Source organism: Chiroxiphia lanceolata, chromosome 20 (assembly GCF_009829145.1).
Source record: "Chiroxiphia lanceolata isolate bChiLan1 chromosome 20, bChiLan1.pri, whole genome shotgun sequence".
NCBI classification, from domain to species: domain Eukaryota; kingdom Metazoa; phylum Chordata; class Aves; order Passeriformes; family Pipridae; genus Chiroxiphia; species Chiroxiphia lanceolata.
This window is the reverse complement of record NC_045656.1, coordinates 10,576,086-10,590,777: the sequence shown is the minus strand read 5'-3', so window position 1 is coordinate 10,590,777 and position 14,692 is coordinate 10,576,086. Positions and strand designations below refer to the sequence as shown.

The window sequence follows — 14,692 nt, the reverse complement described above, 5'->3', positions numbered from 1 at the left end:
GAAAGGTCCAACCTTCCTGTGTTCTGTGTCGGGGTCTCGGGGGTCCTTCACAGGAGTAGTTTTGGTGTGTTGATGGTGGAGTTTGGCGTTGGTTGGTTCCCCCTTTCCTTGGCGTAGCTGCCGCCGTGGTGGGCCAGGGCTGGGCTGGCTGGGGTCAGGAGAAAATAAATCAGAGAATCACAGAATAGAGTGGTTTGGGCTGGAAGGGACCTTCAAAGGCCATCCCCCTTGCAATGAGCAGGGACATTTTCACTAGATCAGGTTGCACAGAGTTGTGTCCAGCCTGACCTTGAATGCATCCAGGGATGGGGCATCCAGCAAAGCCCATCCAAAACCCCTTGTCCATTCCAGCACATCCACAGTGGGACTGACACCACACGGGACAGGACCCCTTTCCTTTCACGCTGGGGTTTTCCCAGCAGCTCAAACAAGCCCAGCAGCACTGCTGTGTTTGTGGCTGAAGCCCCATCTGGCCACCGTGAGACCCCAGCGGGCCTTACCTTAAATTCCTGAGCGCCCTCATCACAGGGACTCACATGCTGCAGCCCCACCACCTCCTGCCACACTCCTTGGGGCTCAGAACAACAGGGTGGGAGCTTGGGGTAATGGGGAAACCAAATGAACCCCCTGTAGTGAGCAGCAGCAGGGCAGGAGGAAAACCAGCATGCTCATGGGAAGGTCCTCTAGGATGGGTAAGGATGTGGATGGATGCTTGGCTCTGCCTGTGGCTGGACATGGAGGCTGGGGCAGACACAGAGCCTTGTGTCTGGCCCTAGGTCATTAGGATGAGACCCTGCTTTAGGAGAATACGGATTGTCATCATCTGTAGGACGAGCAGTGTCCTTGGGATGGGGCTTTTGTGCAGCTGGTTTTTGCAGGACTGATAACACCGAGGGTAGCAGCGCTGTGAGGGTTTATTTTTTTGAATTCTACCAAAAGCTCAACTGTCTCTTCCCACCTGTGCTACACCCTCCTGGGCCAGGCCCGAAACAAGCAGGGTGTCAGTGGAGCTGCTGGGGTGTCGTGCCGGGCAGGGAGGGCCAGCAGCAGTGGGTGACATGGTGCTGGTGGGGACAAGGCAGGTGACCCCCTGGAGACCCCACCACTGCTCCATTGGAGCCAGTGGGAGAGTCCAGTCCTGCAGGATTGCAGCCGGGAGTTGGATGTGAGGAGGAGGCCTCAGCAGGCGCTGGTGTGTTGTCTCACACTCTCCTCCCGGCCCTCACGATTCCATGTGGCAACTGATACGTATGAAGGCACTGAATGAGAGACTCCTTTGATAGGTTTAATGATGGAAATCAGCAGAGCTTAGATGAGTTTAATTATAAACATGTCTAAAACGAACGTGTCTGCTGCCTGGCAGCAAAGGCACCCTTCAACTCGAGCCCTTAGATATATTTTTGTTAAGGGCCTTGTTTTTCCAAAGCAGGCCTTCCCGTTACTGCCTGGTTATTTTCAGTCTCCTGCAGAGATGGAATATGGAGAAAAAGATCCAAGTGAGTTGTCAGCACTAAAAAGGTGCCCCAGCTGTGGGCCATGGTGAGCCTGCGGGAGCCGGGCAGCGCTGGGAGATGCTCAGGGTCCTGTCTCACCTTGTTGGGTTTCCCTGTCCCAAAGCTCTGCCCCTGCTCCACTCCCACTCAGACCATTCTTCCTTAGCAGCAATCAGAACCTTATCAGAGTTGTTGGGGGGTTCTCAGATGATTTGAGGCTCCAGTCTCCAAGAATATGACCCGTCAGAGCGACGCAGGGCATGGGAGCCTCCTGGCCAGAGGTGCAACATGAGGGGTCAGGGGCCAGACAGCAGGATGGGATGTCTCCCTTGCTGGAGCAAGTGTTTGGGGACAGAGAGCCCAGTGCCAGGGGAGTACAGCTTGGTGCCAGGGAGCCATTTGGGAGCAGGGCAAGAGTTGAGGTGCTGACCCTTCCCTTCACGTGTTTTGGCACTTGCAGACGTGCCTGTGGGGATGGTGGTACAGCTGTGGCTTGGAGTGTGGGACAGGCACGTGCAAAACGATGGAGGGGAATCCGAAATCTGCTTTTTTTGTAAGTTGTCAGGTCCAAAATCTCAGTGCTGTGATTTGGAGAGAGAAATTCTCAGCTGTTTCTGCAGGAGCATCCTGGGCTGTTGGTCTGAGAGCTTCCTCTGCCTCCCGGCTCCACGACACCCAAACATGGTGGTGGTCAATGTAAATGTGCAGTAAATGTACAGTCACACTCCTGGGGTTCCTCTGGGAGGAGGCCTGGCAGTGTGTGTCACACAGTACAGTTGTGTTCTCCTGCATGTGCCCGTCCCCGTGTGCTGGGCACAGGCACTGTCCCACTGGGCTGTTGGTCTGTCCCGGCACAGGTTACACTGCCTAGCTACTATTTCCATAAATGAAAACCAAAACAGGGAATTCCCACCTGGTTGAACTGTCCTTGATGGTATTTACTGTTGTCCAAGTGAAATGAGTTACAAATGCCACACCCCACCTGTTTGCATTCCCTTTCCCATGTCCGTGATGGACACAGCACTGCTGGAGCTGTGGGCAGGGTCCCCTCACAGGCTGTCCCACATCCTCTCCCACATCTCCCATTTCCTATGGCACGGGACAGCCCCTGACTCCATTGACAAGACACGTGCAACCCTTTGGCGACTGCTCTGTCCCCTCCCATCCCGTTATTCCCTCCATCCATTCCTCACGCAGTACGTTGCCTCTTTTATTTTAATTGCAATCACTCCCTTTCTGTGTCTCTTTTTTATTTTATTTTTTTTTATTTCTGGGACTTATCTTTTCAGTTTAATCTATTAATTTCTGTTCTTATTTCACTTTGCAGACTATTTGCCGATTTCACAAGACATAATTTTTATCAACTAGTTCTTAAAGATGCATAACAAATTAATCGGGGTTTACTACAGTGCTAATGAGAGAGAGAGACAGAGAAAGCCTGGGTGGTCCATGTTTAATATCAATGTCCACTGAAAAATTGCTGCTCTTACTGGCTGGTTTGATTGACTGGACTTTTTATTTTATTTTTATTTTTTTAAAGGCTCCATATCCTCACTGCTTTGAGTTTGCTTTTTAATTTTTTTATTATTTTTTTTTTCCTCTGCTTTGTTATGAGTTTTTAATGCCCACTTGGAATGTAACTCACAAGGATGGGGTCAGGGGCGTTCCGAAGGCATGACTTCTCACAAACTTCTTAGAAATCGTTTTATCAATGAAGTAGGAAGGGTGATTGGGTTGATTTGGTCTCACAAACAGCCCCAGAGAGAGCGACTGGTGCTTTTTAACATGGGGACATCCAGCAGTAGCACAAATCGTATCCAGGGTGGAGCAAGAAGGGTGTCTTCTGTCCCTGGGATCATTGGCAGCCCAGGGTGTGATTATTCCGATTGGGTGACCCGATGGCTCTCAGGGACCACACGTGTCCTCATTCCGTTCCCTTTGGATCGGTGGCTCTTGGAGAGCTGCCACAATCACACAAAGGCCACGGCGAGATGCCACCAAGAGAGGGGCTGAGGCAGTTCCTGCTCCCCCAGCGATTCCTGCCCCGCTCCCAGAGCCCGTGGAGCTCTGAGCAACCTGGTCTAGTGGAAGGTGTCCCTGCCCTTGGAACAAGATGAGCTTTAAGGTCCCTTCCAACCCAAACCGTTCTGGGATTCTGTGATCCCGAGCTCTGACCGCCCCTGCCCCGCAGCCGGTGATGCTCCTGCACACTCCTGCACCCGCTTCTCCTTCCAAACTTTGCTTGCAAATCATGGGGGAATCTCCTAAATTCTGGCCAAGCTTTCCCTGCTTAAGCTGCATTGCTCCTCTTCATCTCCACCCAAATCGCAGGAGAGCTGCAAAGCTCCTGCCATTGGCTTTAACAAGACTGGATTCTGGACTTTTGGGTAGAAAACACACATTATATTTAAATTCTGCTTCTCTTGAAGTGTTTCTACCCATTTGATAAGTTTGTGAGAAGTACGTTGCATGCTTACAGTAGAACTGTAATGCATTTTAATGTTTGTTAATCCACTTGTTTAAAATGTCAGTGTCAAAGGCTCTACAATCCACGGCTGTGCTGTTCATTTCATTAAAGATGCTTGATGTAATAATTGGGTAGTTTTCTTTTGACTTTTCTGCAGGCAATAGCTTTTTTTAATCTGTATGGCTTCTTATTATTTTGTTTGGGTTTTTTTGCTATGAATTGCTTTGCTTTTGTGAACTTGTCTTAGTGTGCATGATTTGCAAACATTTCGGCTATTGTGAATTTTCTCATTTTTTGTAAATAGTCCATCTGTGCTTTTCTTTTTTTTTTTTTCTTTTTTATGACTTTTTTTCCTGTAAGTAACTGAGGTAGAAAATAATAATAAATTGTTTACAACGGATCTGCTGTGTTGCTGCTCTCTTAGCTTGCAGTTTTAATATTTTGGTTTGGATGCCCCAAATAACCAGTACCAATGACAGTTGAATAAAAGAATAAAACAACCATCACTCAGAGTGTGTGACCCGGTGTTTGAAGAACCTGCAGAGGAACAGTCACATATGAGGTGTGTTTGCAGCAAAAATTACACCCCCAAAAAAAAGACAACAATGCACTTGTAACTGGGGGGAGAGGAGTGATCTGTGTTAAAATTGCAGCATCCCCACTGATGCTCCACCACTGTGGTGGGATGTTCCAGCGCTGTCTTTATCCCAGTTATACCTTCTCTCATCATCACCTGAATGTTTGGGCATTCTCGAAGTTTCGTAGAAACCTTCAGGTCAGGAATTTAAATTATTTATTTTAATTAAGGGTTTGTTTGCTTGTATGTTTGTTAAAGCTTATTAAAACCTTTGTGTATGGGGAGAGGTGGGAAAAACAAATATTTTCACGAACTTTGCAGAGCTCAGGGAAATATGTTTGCTTATTAATCATGGTGCTGCAGAGGGCAGGAGCCCAGCCTGGGGTCACACTCCTGCAGTGCCTGGAGCAGTGGAAATACCACTGGGATGGTTCAAAGTCTAGACTGGTGGGCTTTGTTATTATAAGAGCATTTAAACCAACTTTGTGTGAATCTGTAGAGCTTAATTTAGTTTCTTTCCTGATACCAGTCCCAAACTGTTCACTTGTTGCCCATCAGTGCTGGATAGGGAGATATTTTGTGTGAAAGTTATTTGTGGCTCTTGCCTAGTAGGTAATAACTAGAAAGTAGTTATTTTTGGTGTAAGGAAAAGGAACTGGTGCCAAAGACAAGGGGAATTATAACAGACAAGGGCACAATTATTTTTAAATGCTTAAGCCTTCTGTGTCATAGTGTCTGAGAGAGGAAGATGAGGGAAGGGGGTTCCTGTGTCTGGTGTTCAGGACACCCAGATTCAAGTTCTGTTGCTGCTGCAGGTTTCCCCTGTGGTTAATAACCTCTAAGGTGAGTGCAGTGGGGATAGGAGGAAGAGAGTGTAGCTCCAGCATCCCAAAAATTCCATCTGTACCATGGTGCAGTGGTGTAAAACACCCAATGTGGGGGGTGTGGTGCTTCCTTGACCCTGAGCCACATTCCCCTGTACTCAAACACCCAACTGCTCTGGTGATGGAAAGTGATTTTAAAAGTGCTGCCTACACATGGCTTCTGTACCCCTAGGGAGCAATGGAGTCAGTATTAATAGGGGTCAGCTCTGTGAAACACTCTTCAAGCACTGTTACACAAGTGTAAGGCTTGTATAACATTTACTAATGGGAGCAGAGTTTGTCTGGTCGTGACACTGGAATGATCAAATGTAACACTCGGGAAAGGGGAACTTGGTGGCAGCTGCAAAATAGGACTAGGAAATGTAAAACCTATTTTAAATCATCTGTTCAGTTAGTTAAGAGATGTGGAACAGAGCTGGAGATGTTTCTCACTCCTTTGTCTAACCCTTTCTTAACTGCTTAAAGTCTGCTCTGATCACCCCTGCACTGCATGCCTTGTTTTCACCTGAACACGTCACTGCATCTGCATGGCATCACTGGTTCACAGAGTGCATTTGAAATCTGCTGGAACCACCTGAATTACCTCTTCCCACCTCTCCGTTTCAGCCTCCATCACTGAAAACAAAGACTGTAGACTGGACCTGGTTTAAAATTAGGATTTTGGGTGTTCTTTTGCTGAGGAGGGACCGTTCCCATTGCAGGTGCATCCCTGGAGGGAGGAGCAGCTGGAACTGCAGGCAGCAAGCTGAGAAATTAATGTAGCAGAGCCCGTAAATCTCCAGCTAGAAGGTTCTCCTTCAAGTTCTGCTTAGATGACGGTAGCTTGTGTTTTGATGCAGGAAAAAAGGGTCTCTAGAGGTGTTCCCTGAGACTGAGCAGAGCTGAAGCACCTTTGCCTCTTAGCACAGTTTTTCTGAGAAGAGTTGTGGTTTTTTAAAGTTGCAGAGGTTTGTGTAAAATGCCTTTTACACCTCCTATTTTCCCCACCCCTTAAAATAATCTGATCATTGAATTTAAGATGAGGTTTTCCAGAGAAAGCTGCTGATCTGAGTTGGTGGTCCAGCTTGCCACCACTGCTGATGGCAGCAGAGTGTGACTATTGAAAATGGTGCCTGTCTCCCTTTGCTGCTCCATCTCCTCGATGTGAGTGAGGCTCATCTTGAGGTTTCCTCAAACACTATGTCTGGCAGAGGACCAGAAGTGCCCAGAGCCTTCGTTAGGTTTTTCTGTACTGATAACTTTAATAACTGAGCAATAAGAACACCTTGAACATTGAACTTGAATGCTGATCGTCCTTTTCTCAGCTGCTCACTGATCCATGCCTGGAGTTGGAGGCTTTAAAACTTCGGGGTCATTGCCTTGGAAATGAGTGATCCTGGAGGGCCAGAGAATCGAGAAAAGGAAAAAAAAACCTCCAAACCTGCCAGTGTGTCTGGAGGGCTTTGTGTTTTGGGGTGATGCTGCAGATCCAGAGCAGTGGTTTCAGCTGTGAAGAGGCCACAGCTGCAGCGACCGGGAGGTGTAATGAGAATAATTATTCACAAGAGTAAAGAGGCATAACACAAACACTCGTGTGTGGAGGAAAACGTGGATAACCCTACAGAAGGAGGAACATGATCTGGTAATGCCCATCCTGCTGTGAGGAATTCTCTGTGTCCGAGCAAGCCAGAGCACAACAGCTCACCTGCCTTCATGCCTTATGCCTCAGTAGAGACAGTTTTTAACTGTAAAGCTGTTAAAAATTGGAGCTGGGGTTGCAAAGAACCTGAAGAGATCAGTCTCCTTATAGCCCAGAAACATTCAAATGTGAATGTTTTTCCATCACGTTTAGTAGTAGGATTTCCAGCTGACCATTGAGGAGCTTTCAGGTCCTGCCTTGCCCAGGAGCGGTGACACGTAGTCACTGCAGTGATGCCCTGAAGGTTTCTGGGCTCAGCATCCTAATCCTCTCCTCTGTTCTTACAGCGTGGGTTGTGGGATGCCCAGTAGCATTTCCTCCAGTGGGGCACTGGGAGGGGCCCTGTCTGCCAGTGATGACCATGCTGGGTGAGCTGCAGCATCTCTGAGAGGGGCTCAGCACTTCCGCGTGGGTGGGTGGGGAAGAGTTTCCCACCCTCTGGTAACCTTGTCCTGTGATTTACTGCCTTCTCTTTTACGTTGCCTCTTTGTGTTGAATTTTTCTAGCTTCAGCCTCCAGACACAAATTCTTTTTATGCCTTTGTTCATCATCAAGGACCTTGTCTTTAAATAATACTTCCCCAGATAGTTTAGGTCATTCATAAAAATTGAAGCAAGCAGCTTAACCAAATAGCTCATTTTCCTTACCATCGGAGCAACTGAAATGAGGCTTGAAGCAAATCAGTGCCACGTTGCTGAACTTTAAATAGGTGCCTTAATGTGGTTCCATCTAGCCTGCCCTTGTTCATCCAGCAGCAGGTGACTGAAATGCAGGAATTCAGAGCTGCCGTGCTGTGAGGCAGCTTGGGGCCAGTGAGCTCACAGGTATTTCCTCCTCTGCAGCGCTCATTTCCTTTATACTTACCTTGTTGATTAAAAATTGATGGTAAATGGGGGGGTGGAACGAGATGATCTTTAAGGTCCTATTCTATGACTTCATGGTTCTATTAAATGCTTTCATTGAAGCCACCAACTTCATATTGAACAGAATTACTTGCTTTTAGGAAGCGATTCGGTTGAAATTCTCCGTCATCTATTCACTTGAAGCTTGTGATTCTCTGTGTTTCACCAGTTGCTAATTAGGGACAATCCCAGTTACATGCTAGGTTTGAGTGCTGGATGGTGGGAACTTCCATAGGGCATATTTGAGGGATGGAGCCTTGAAGCTGCTGTAGGGTAGAAACAGGTTTTAAGTGGAGCAAATAACCTAAATCAGCTGCCAGCTTTTGCTTTTTGGTTTGTGGTTTTTTGAATAAATAGTTTTTTTAGAACAAACTGTTTGCCTTTGAGAAGTTTCCCAGTTTTCAGTACGGTGGAATAACTGCAAAAGGGTTATTGCACTTGAAACACCACAGGATGATAATTTGGAGACAAATACGGCTTTGTCTCACTGGTGCATAAAGTAATTACTGGGCAGAAGTGCACCATTCTCATCCTAAAACCCACAGCCTGAGAGTGGCTACAGCTGAAAAATGGGTCATTTACTGTACATAAAGTGGAAGTGGCAAATTTTAAATTAACTATATTTGGGGTTTACTGTTGTTTTGAAATTCCAGAGCAGAAATATTTGCTCATCATAACATCCATCATGACAGACATAGGGTGCATGGCATAGGGGGGATGTCAGGCCTGGGACAGACCCTCCCACGTGTGGCTGTGCCCTGGGTGACTCGGGGGCTGCAGGATGAGGTTCCATGGTGCATCGTGTGCTCTAGCTGAAGTCTCCTAATTTTCTGACCTGGTGAAGTAGATTTTAATCAGCTCAATGTAACACAGTGGAAAAAGACAAGGGGAACCACTTAATGAGGCTGTCACAACAGAGGAGCTGGAGTGGGTTTTGAGATGCTGCAAGTGTTGATAGAATTGATCAAAACCTTAGGAAAGAACTTCCCTGTTTCCCTGGGAGTCTGCCCTGCTCCATGCTTGGTGCCTGGCATTGACTGTGGTGTGGATGGTGCCATCCCCCTTCTCCAAAGACAGACCTGTCTGGTGGGAAGCACATGACGTTCCAAGCAGGGCTTGTCGCTGCTTCCACGTTCTACAGACTTTGGAAGAGCTTCACAGAGTCTGCAGTCAAATCCAAAAGAGTTAATTGCTACTAAACCACAGTAACAAGTTGTGAATTATTTGGTAGAACCCCAATCTTTGATTAGTTCTAGGGAATATTTGATTTCTCTGGGGGTATGTTCTTCTCTAAATATTAAGCATTGAGTTGTTCATCTAATACTTGGAGTAGTAGCAGTTTTTTTCTTTCTGATCTGTGTTTCCTTATAGAAGGGGAAGGAGAGTGTGAGACAGAGAGCCTGGAAGATGAAGGTTTTGAACATAAAGGGATTGTTTTGGGATGGAGCTTTCCCCTGTGTGTGCTCACCATTAAAGACGACGTTTTTGTGCGGTAAATTGGACCCACGCCTGCCTGCCTTCAAAAAAAACTACCAGGCTCTTCTGCTTCATGGTTTTGAGTCTCTGATACTTTTGAAATGAAGCCTAAAGATCCTCCAAAGAGGATAACAGTGCCTAATGGAAAGAATAATGGGAGCGAGAACCCATCTGAAATGACAGCTCTGAGCCTCACACAGCTTTTCGGGCTGATCAAAGCTGCTGGGAACGCTGTTTGAAAAGGGGGGATCAGCTCCCCTGCTCCTCTTCCCGCTCAACCTGCACGTGATTTCATATTCCAGCCTTCTCACTTTTTTCCTGGTAGATCAAGTGACCCTCCTGAATGGCTGGTGTTCGGATCAGTGCTCTGGGGACCAGAGCGTAAGAGGTGAACTGTTGGGGTGATGGAGCCTCAGAGCTCGATCCCCTCGTGCACAGGGACCCCCAAAATGCCCCACACAGAGCAGTCTGCAGCTCCTCTGCCCTTGTGTGTGAATACTCCAAACACCTCATAAACACAGAGGGAGGGAGTTGCTTCCTCGTCGTAGTTTTATGGTGGCTTTTATTTTATTCCTTATGTGTGTCCCAGGATTTTGGTTATTTTCTGAAGTCAGGTGATGATTTGAGCATCTCAGCTTCCATTTTTATTGTTATTTTAAATCCCTGTGCTCATTGCTGAAGTCTGAACATGCGACCTCAGGTGCCCAAGTCCTTTAGAAATCAGAAGCAGAGGGGATTCTTTGCATGGTATTTTTTTATTTAAGATCTAAATTCATGATCTTTGTGACTTCTTTTGGGGATGATTCCTATTGTTTGGTTGTTTTAGAGGACGAGGTCGTGTGTGCTTTGGGAATGCAAAATACTTGGGATCTTCAGGGGCTGAGCAGAGCAGGGCTGAAGGAGTCAGTGATTTCGCTTACAGCCAGGGCTGCAAGGAAGGGGGTCCTGACAGAGTGGAGGAAGGGGTGGAATATGGTTCCTGTGTAAATTCCCTCGCTCGTGGTTACCTTGTAGCCACGTCCAGGCTGGAGGAAAGAGAACTCAGTGATTTGAGAAGGAGCAATTCCACTGGAGTGGGAGATGGAGCAGGGCCTGTTGAGCCCCTCAAGCCCCCGTGGAGACTGGCCTTGCTTAGGCAGCATTGTTCTCACCAGATTTGTTCACAAAGTCCCTGGAAAATCCACTAAATCCCGGGCTCTCAGTGCCATGCCAAGCACCAGACACTGGGGCCGTGTGCTGCAGCCCAGGCCTGTGAGCCAGGGCTGTGCTGCCCCAGGATCCCCTTTCTCCCAAACTCACCTGTGCCTGCACCCAGCCGTGGACCGAATCTGGGACCTCAGGGCAAAGCCTTTAACCCAGATGTGACCATCTCCCCTCCCTGCTTCACTATTTAAAGTGAAACTATTGATGCAGGAAGTGGGAAAATTTATCTGTGAAAAATTGCACTTGGAACGCTGGGTTTGGCTTGTTCTGAGCAATGAGAGAGCGTGAAATTGCTGTGAATCCTCAGGGCTTTCCTGGACAGTGTGTGAGCCCAGTGCAAAACATTTATTGTAAAATACCTTCTAATTGCAGCGCCTGAAGTGGGCACCGCTGGGAGCTTGTTTCCTCTGGGCATTTGGGAGCAGTGGGTACACAAAGGACAGGGATGGTGCTGGCAGGAATCAGTGCCTTAAACACGAGGAATGAATTGATCTCTCCCTCCACCCTTTTGATTTTCCAGTGGACTCAAGAGGGCTCGGAGGGAGCGGGGCTGGTGCTGGCCATGCTCCCTGCCTGGCCAGGCCAGGGTGGGATCTGGAGCACACTGCCATCAGTGCTCCCACTGGCTGCAAGGTACTCTTGCCCAGACACCCGTTGCTGGCACCCCATCCCCTCCAAGCCAGTGACACTGGGCCACTGTTTTCAGCTCTGGGCTCTGCTGGCTGCAGCTTCTCTTTGTCCCCTGCTCCACCTCTTGAAAGTGTTCCCAGTGCCCCGTGCTGGGATCCCTGTCAGGCAGAGTGGAACGGGGTCAGCTGCCTATAACTGCTGGGAGGGTCAGGAGCAAAGAGCCACATGTTACCACAGGGAGTTGGCACAGTGGTGAGAGCTCACACAGCATTAGTGGCTCGGCAGCAGTGCCAGGGAATCTGTTCCCAGCTGAGCGATGGATGCAGTGCCTGGCAAAGGGTGTTTTAGGGGGGGGATCGATTGCTTTCAGTACGTTGGATTGATTTGGGGATCCTCCAGTGATGGAACCAGCCTGTGAGTGTATCAGTGAGCAGGGTTTTGCCAATCTTGATAATCAATCCCCATTTCCATCTCTCGCTCCTAGAGCTGTGGCTGTTCCGCCTCCGGCCGCCTGCAGCGTTCCCGCACGGAGCGCGAGCAGCCGATCACACTTGAGTTGTTTGGAGTGCCATGTTGCAGAGATGCTTTTATCTCAGTATTGGGATAAAAGCTTTCTTTGGGGGCAGAGGGATTAATTTTTCACACATCTGTCCACTGGAATGCAATAACGAAGCCTTTGTTCGGGCTCTTTCCGTGGAGCGCCTTCTCCACCCTTGTTATTTCACTCTTCTTTTGCATGGCAAAACTTTTTGTCCTGCATTTCAAATAGATCTTGAGCGTCCCTGGCAGCTGAACAAGAGAAACAAACTTTCCAACCCCATTGTTTGTGCTGTTCTCAGGGGATGCTTGGTGATTTGAAGGGTATTTGATTGGTTTTGGCAGAGGCATTTTATTCCATGGAAAATCCACAGCTCCTTTGATCCCTTGCGGATGGTTTAGGGAGCCCCTGGAGCCTCCAAATGAGAGATTTGCGGGTGGCCAGCTGGTCGTGGAGGTGCCATGGGAACGCTGAGGACTCTGCTCTTGGGCCGTGCGCCGTGGTGGGCAGGGAACAGAGGGGGAGAGGTGGGGAATGGTGCCAGCTCTGCTCCTGCCTGAGCCACAGTGGGAGGGCTCGGAGCTTGGCCCAGCCGTGGCTCTGCATGAGAATGAAGCCCCAGAGCCTCAGCCCTTGTCCTGCAGATGCTTTCCTTGCTCTTTGGAGCTTGGTTTGACTCCAAAGTCTCCCTAGTCCAGGATATCCCAGCTCCCACCCTAATCGTATGTCGGGGGGGCCCGACCAGGGTCGATGGCTCCATCCCCAGCAAGAGGGAATTTAACACTCAGGTTTAACAGAGATTATAACATTCCCCAGTCTGGATGTGCTTCCCACATCCCACAGAGGCTGTAGCAATTGCAAGCAAACAGGTTCACCTCAGCCCTGAGGGCCGGGGTTGGTGCTGGGCTCAGTGCACAGGGAGCAGCAGCCCGGGGAACTTCTGCATACATTTACCTGTGATTTTTTTTTTTTCCCCCAACAGCCCTATTACCATATTTAAATGCAAGTATGTCTTTTTTTAATTGATGTATTAAGTAGTTTCAAGTCACTCTAGTCTAGTTCTCTGCTCCTTTGCCCTGATAGATGAGCTGTAGCTGAGCCAATAGCGTAGAGGTAGAGGCTGTAGTCTGCTGGTCTCTCTGGGGTTTGCTCGCTCCTCTGGCTCACTCTTCTCTTTCTCTGTGCCTCAGTTGTTTTTCTGTGGTTCCTCAGCCTTGCAAAGCAGCTGTGATCAGAGTCCTGGGCCCACTCAAGTGGCAGGTCCCATCGTGGCAGCCACCCCCAGGGTTGTCCTGTTGGGCAGCGGGAGCAGTCGGAGCTCCCAGAAACCAGGAACCTCTCAGGAGTTGTTGACTTTGAGGTTTGGGGTTCTTGCTGATCACCTGGACTTTGCCATTGCCCTCTTTAAATACATATATTGAAAGTCAGAGTCTCTGACAGATCTTGTGAATGTTAATTAAGTAAAGACATTAAATCTGCGATCTTGCTGGCAGCATTCCATTCCTCTGGAGGGCTGGCTCCCCTGGAGCAGGGGGTATGTCGCTGAGCTCCTTGATCTGCGGCTGTTTTGCTTTCAAGAGCTTTTTTCTTTCTTTCTTTCTTTCTTTCTTTCTTTTTTAAACTGCATTCCATTGAATTTTTTCTGCTTGATCCCAGCAAATCTGTGATCTTGACACGAGGACCTCCTCATATTTTCCATTACTGCTCTGTCTATAGACCAGCACGTTATTATCACTTGCAAATAAGCCTGGAAGAGAATTCCCTGGTTGGTTGTGGAGCGGGATGACCCCGTTTGTTTGGGAGTGCAGGGACATGAGCTGAGTGCTGCGGGCTCTGCCCACCAGCCTGTCCACCTCGGCTCCACGATGTGCCGTGGCCAGGGGCCCCATTCCTCCTCTGCCAAAGGAGTTTGTACCAGCAGGGCCCTCTGGCAGCGGGCACCTCGGCTCTTCCCGACAACAGTGCCTGTTGGTGGCATGGAGAGCCGGGATGGCGAGCTCTGGGAACACCATGCCCTCGGTGGCCACCCTGGGCCCCACAGAGACTCGTGGTACCCACTAGCTTCTTTCTTTACCCTTCTCCTTTTCTCCATGGCCAGGTTTTCCGGCAGCGGCTTATGGACCAGTAGCAGCGGCGGCCGTGGCAGCAGCAAGAGGATCAGGTAGGGGGGCCCGTGGAAGAGCAAACCCTCAGAGTGCAGGGTCAGGTAAAAGCTCTGTCGGTATTCTGTGTGGCTGCAGCTCTCCATCATTTCTCTGATTTTCCTCACACTTATCCTGGGGACCTGAAAACGAAAGATCAAAAAAAAAAATTATATAAAAATTAAGTAATCAGTCCCGACCCAAACCCAAACTACAAGCAGAGGCCACGGGGGCTGGAGCACCTGCAGGAGATTGGCATGAGAACTGCCAAAACCAGGGTAGATATTCCAATTTGTTTCTTTCTTTATTCCTTTATTGTGTTGGTTTCTTTATTTCTTTGGTTTAAATTTGAGGTTCTAAAAGACACCCCCCCCCCAAAAAAAAATTTAATTTGTGTTTTTTGAAAAAAAGTTTTGGTTTCTCATGGGAAGCTGGGGTTGGGTTGAGGTGGTGGCAGCAGCTCCGGGTGCTCCCGCCGTGCCCGGAGCCGCTGTCACCTCCTCTGCCACAGCCAGCACAAAGCATCCCCCCAGCAAGGGGCTGTGTCCCTTGAGGACAGTGTCACTCATGCCATCGGCATTGGCACTGCTTCCACGAGGAATGCCAAAGCTTTTCTTCTGTCCTTCCGAAAGCTTCTGGTTTTTTTCCCCTTAAGGGAAATAAATAAATTGTTGCCAATTACCGTTACTGCCTTAGGTTTAAA

General features: G+C 48.6%; 1 protein-coding gene across 16 annotated transcripts in view; it reads left to right on the top strand.

Annotated features, from left to right (window-relative positions):
• Positions 1-14,692, top strand: part of MSI2 (musashi RNA binding protein 2) — a 224,684-nt gene that overhangs the window by 183,575 nt on the left and 26,417 nt on the right. For 11 of the 16 annotated variants that reach the window (XR_004360399.1, XR_004360398.1, XR_004360397.1 and 8 more), the window contains exon 11: positions 13,947-14,009. The exons of 1 other annotated variant lie outside the window; for it this stretch is intronic. Coding sequence is in view for 10 of the 15 variants with exons in the window: in XM_032707182.1 (XP_032563073.1) it covers positions 13,947-14,009 (63 nt within the window). In the remaining 5 variants the exon portion in view is untranslated. Of the gene's footprint in view, positions 1-2,820; positions 4,301-13,946; positions 14,055-14,692 lie in introns of those variants that run through there. 4 more of the 16 variants (XR_004360396.1, XM_032707177.1, XM_032707175.1 and 1 more) reach the window with 2 other exon arrangements.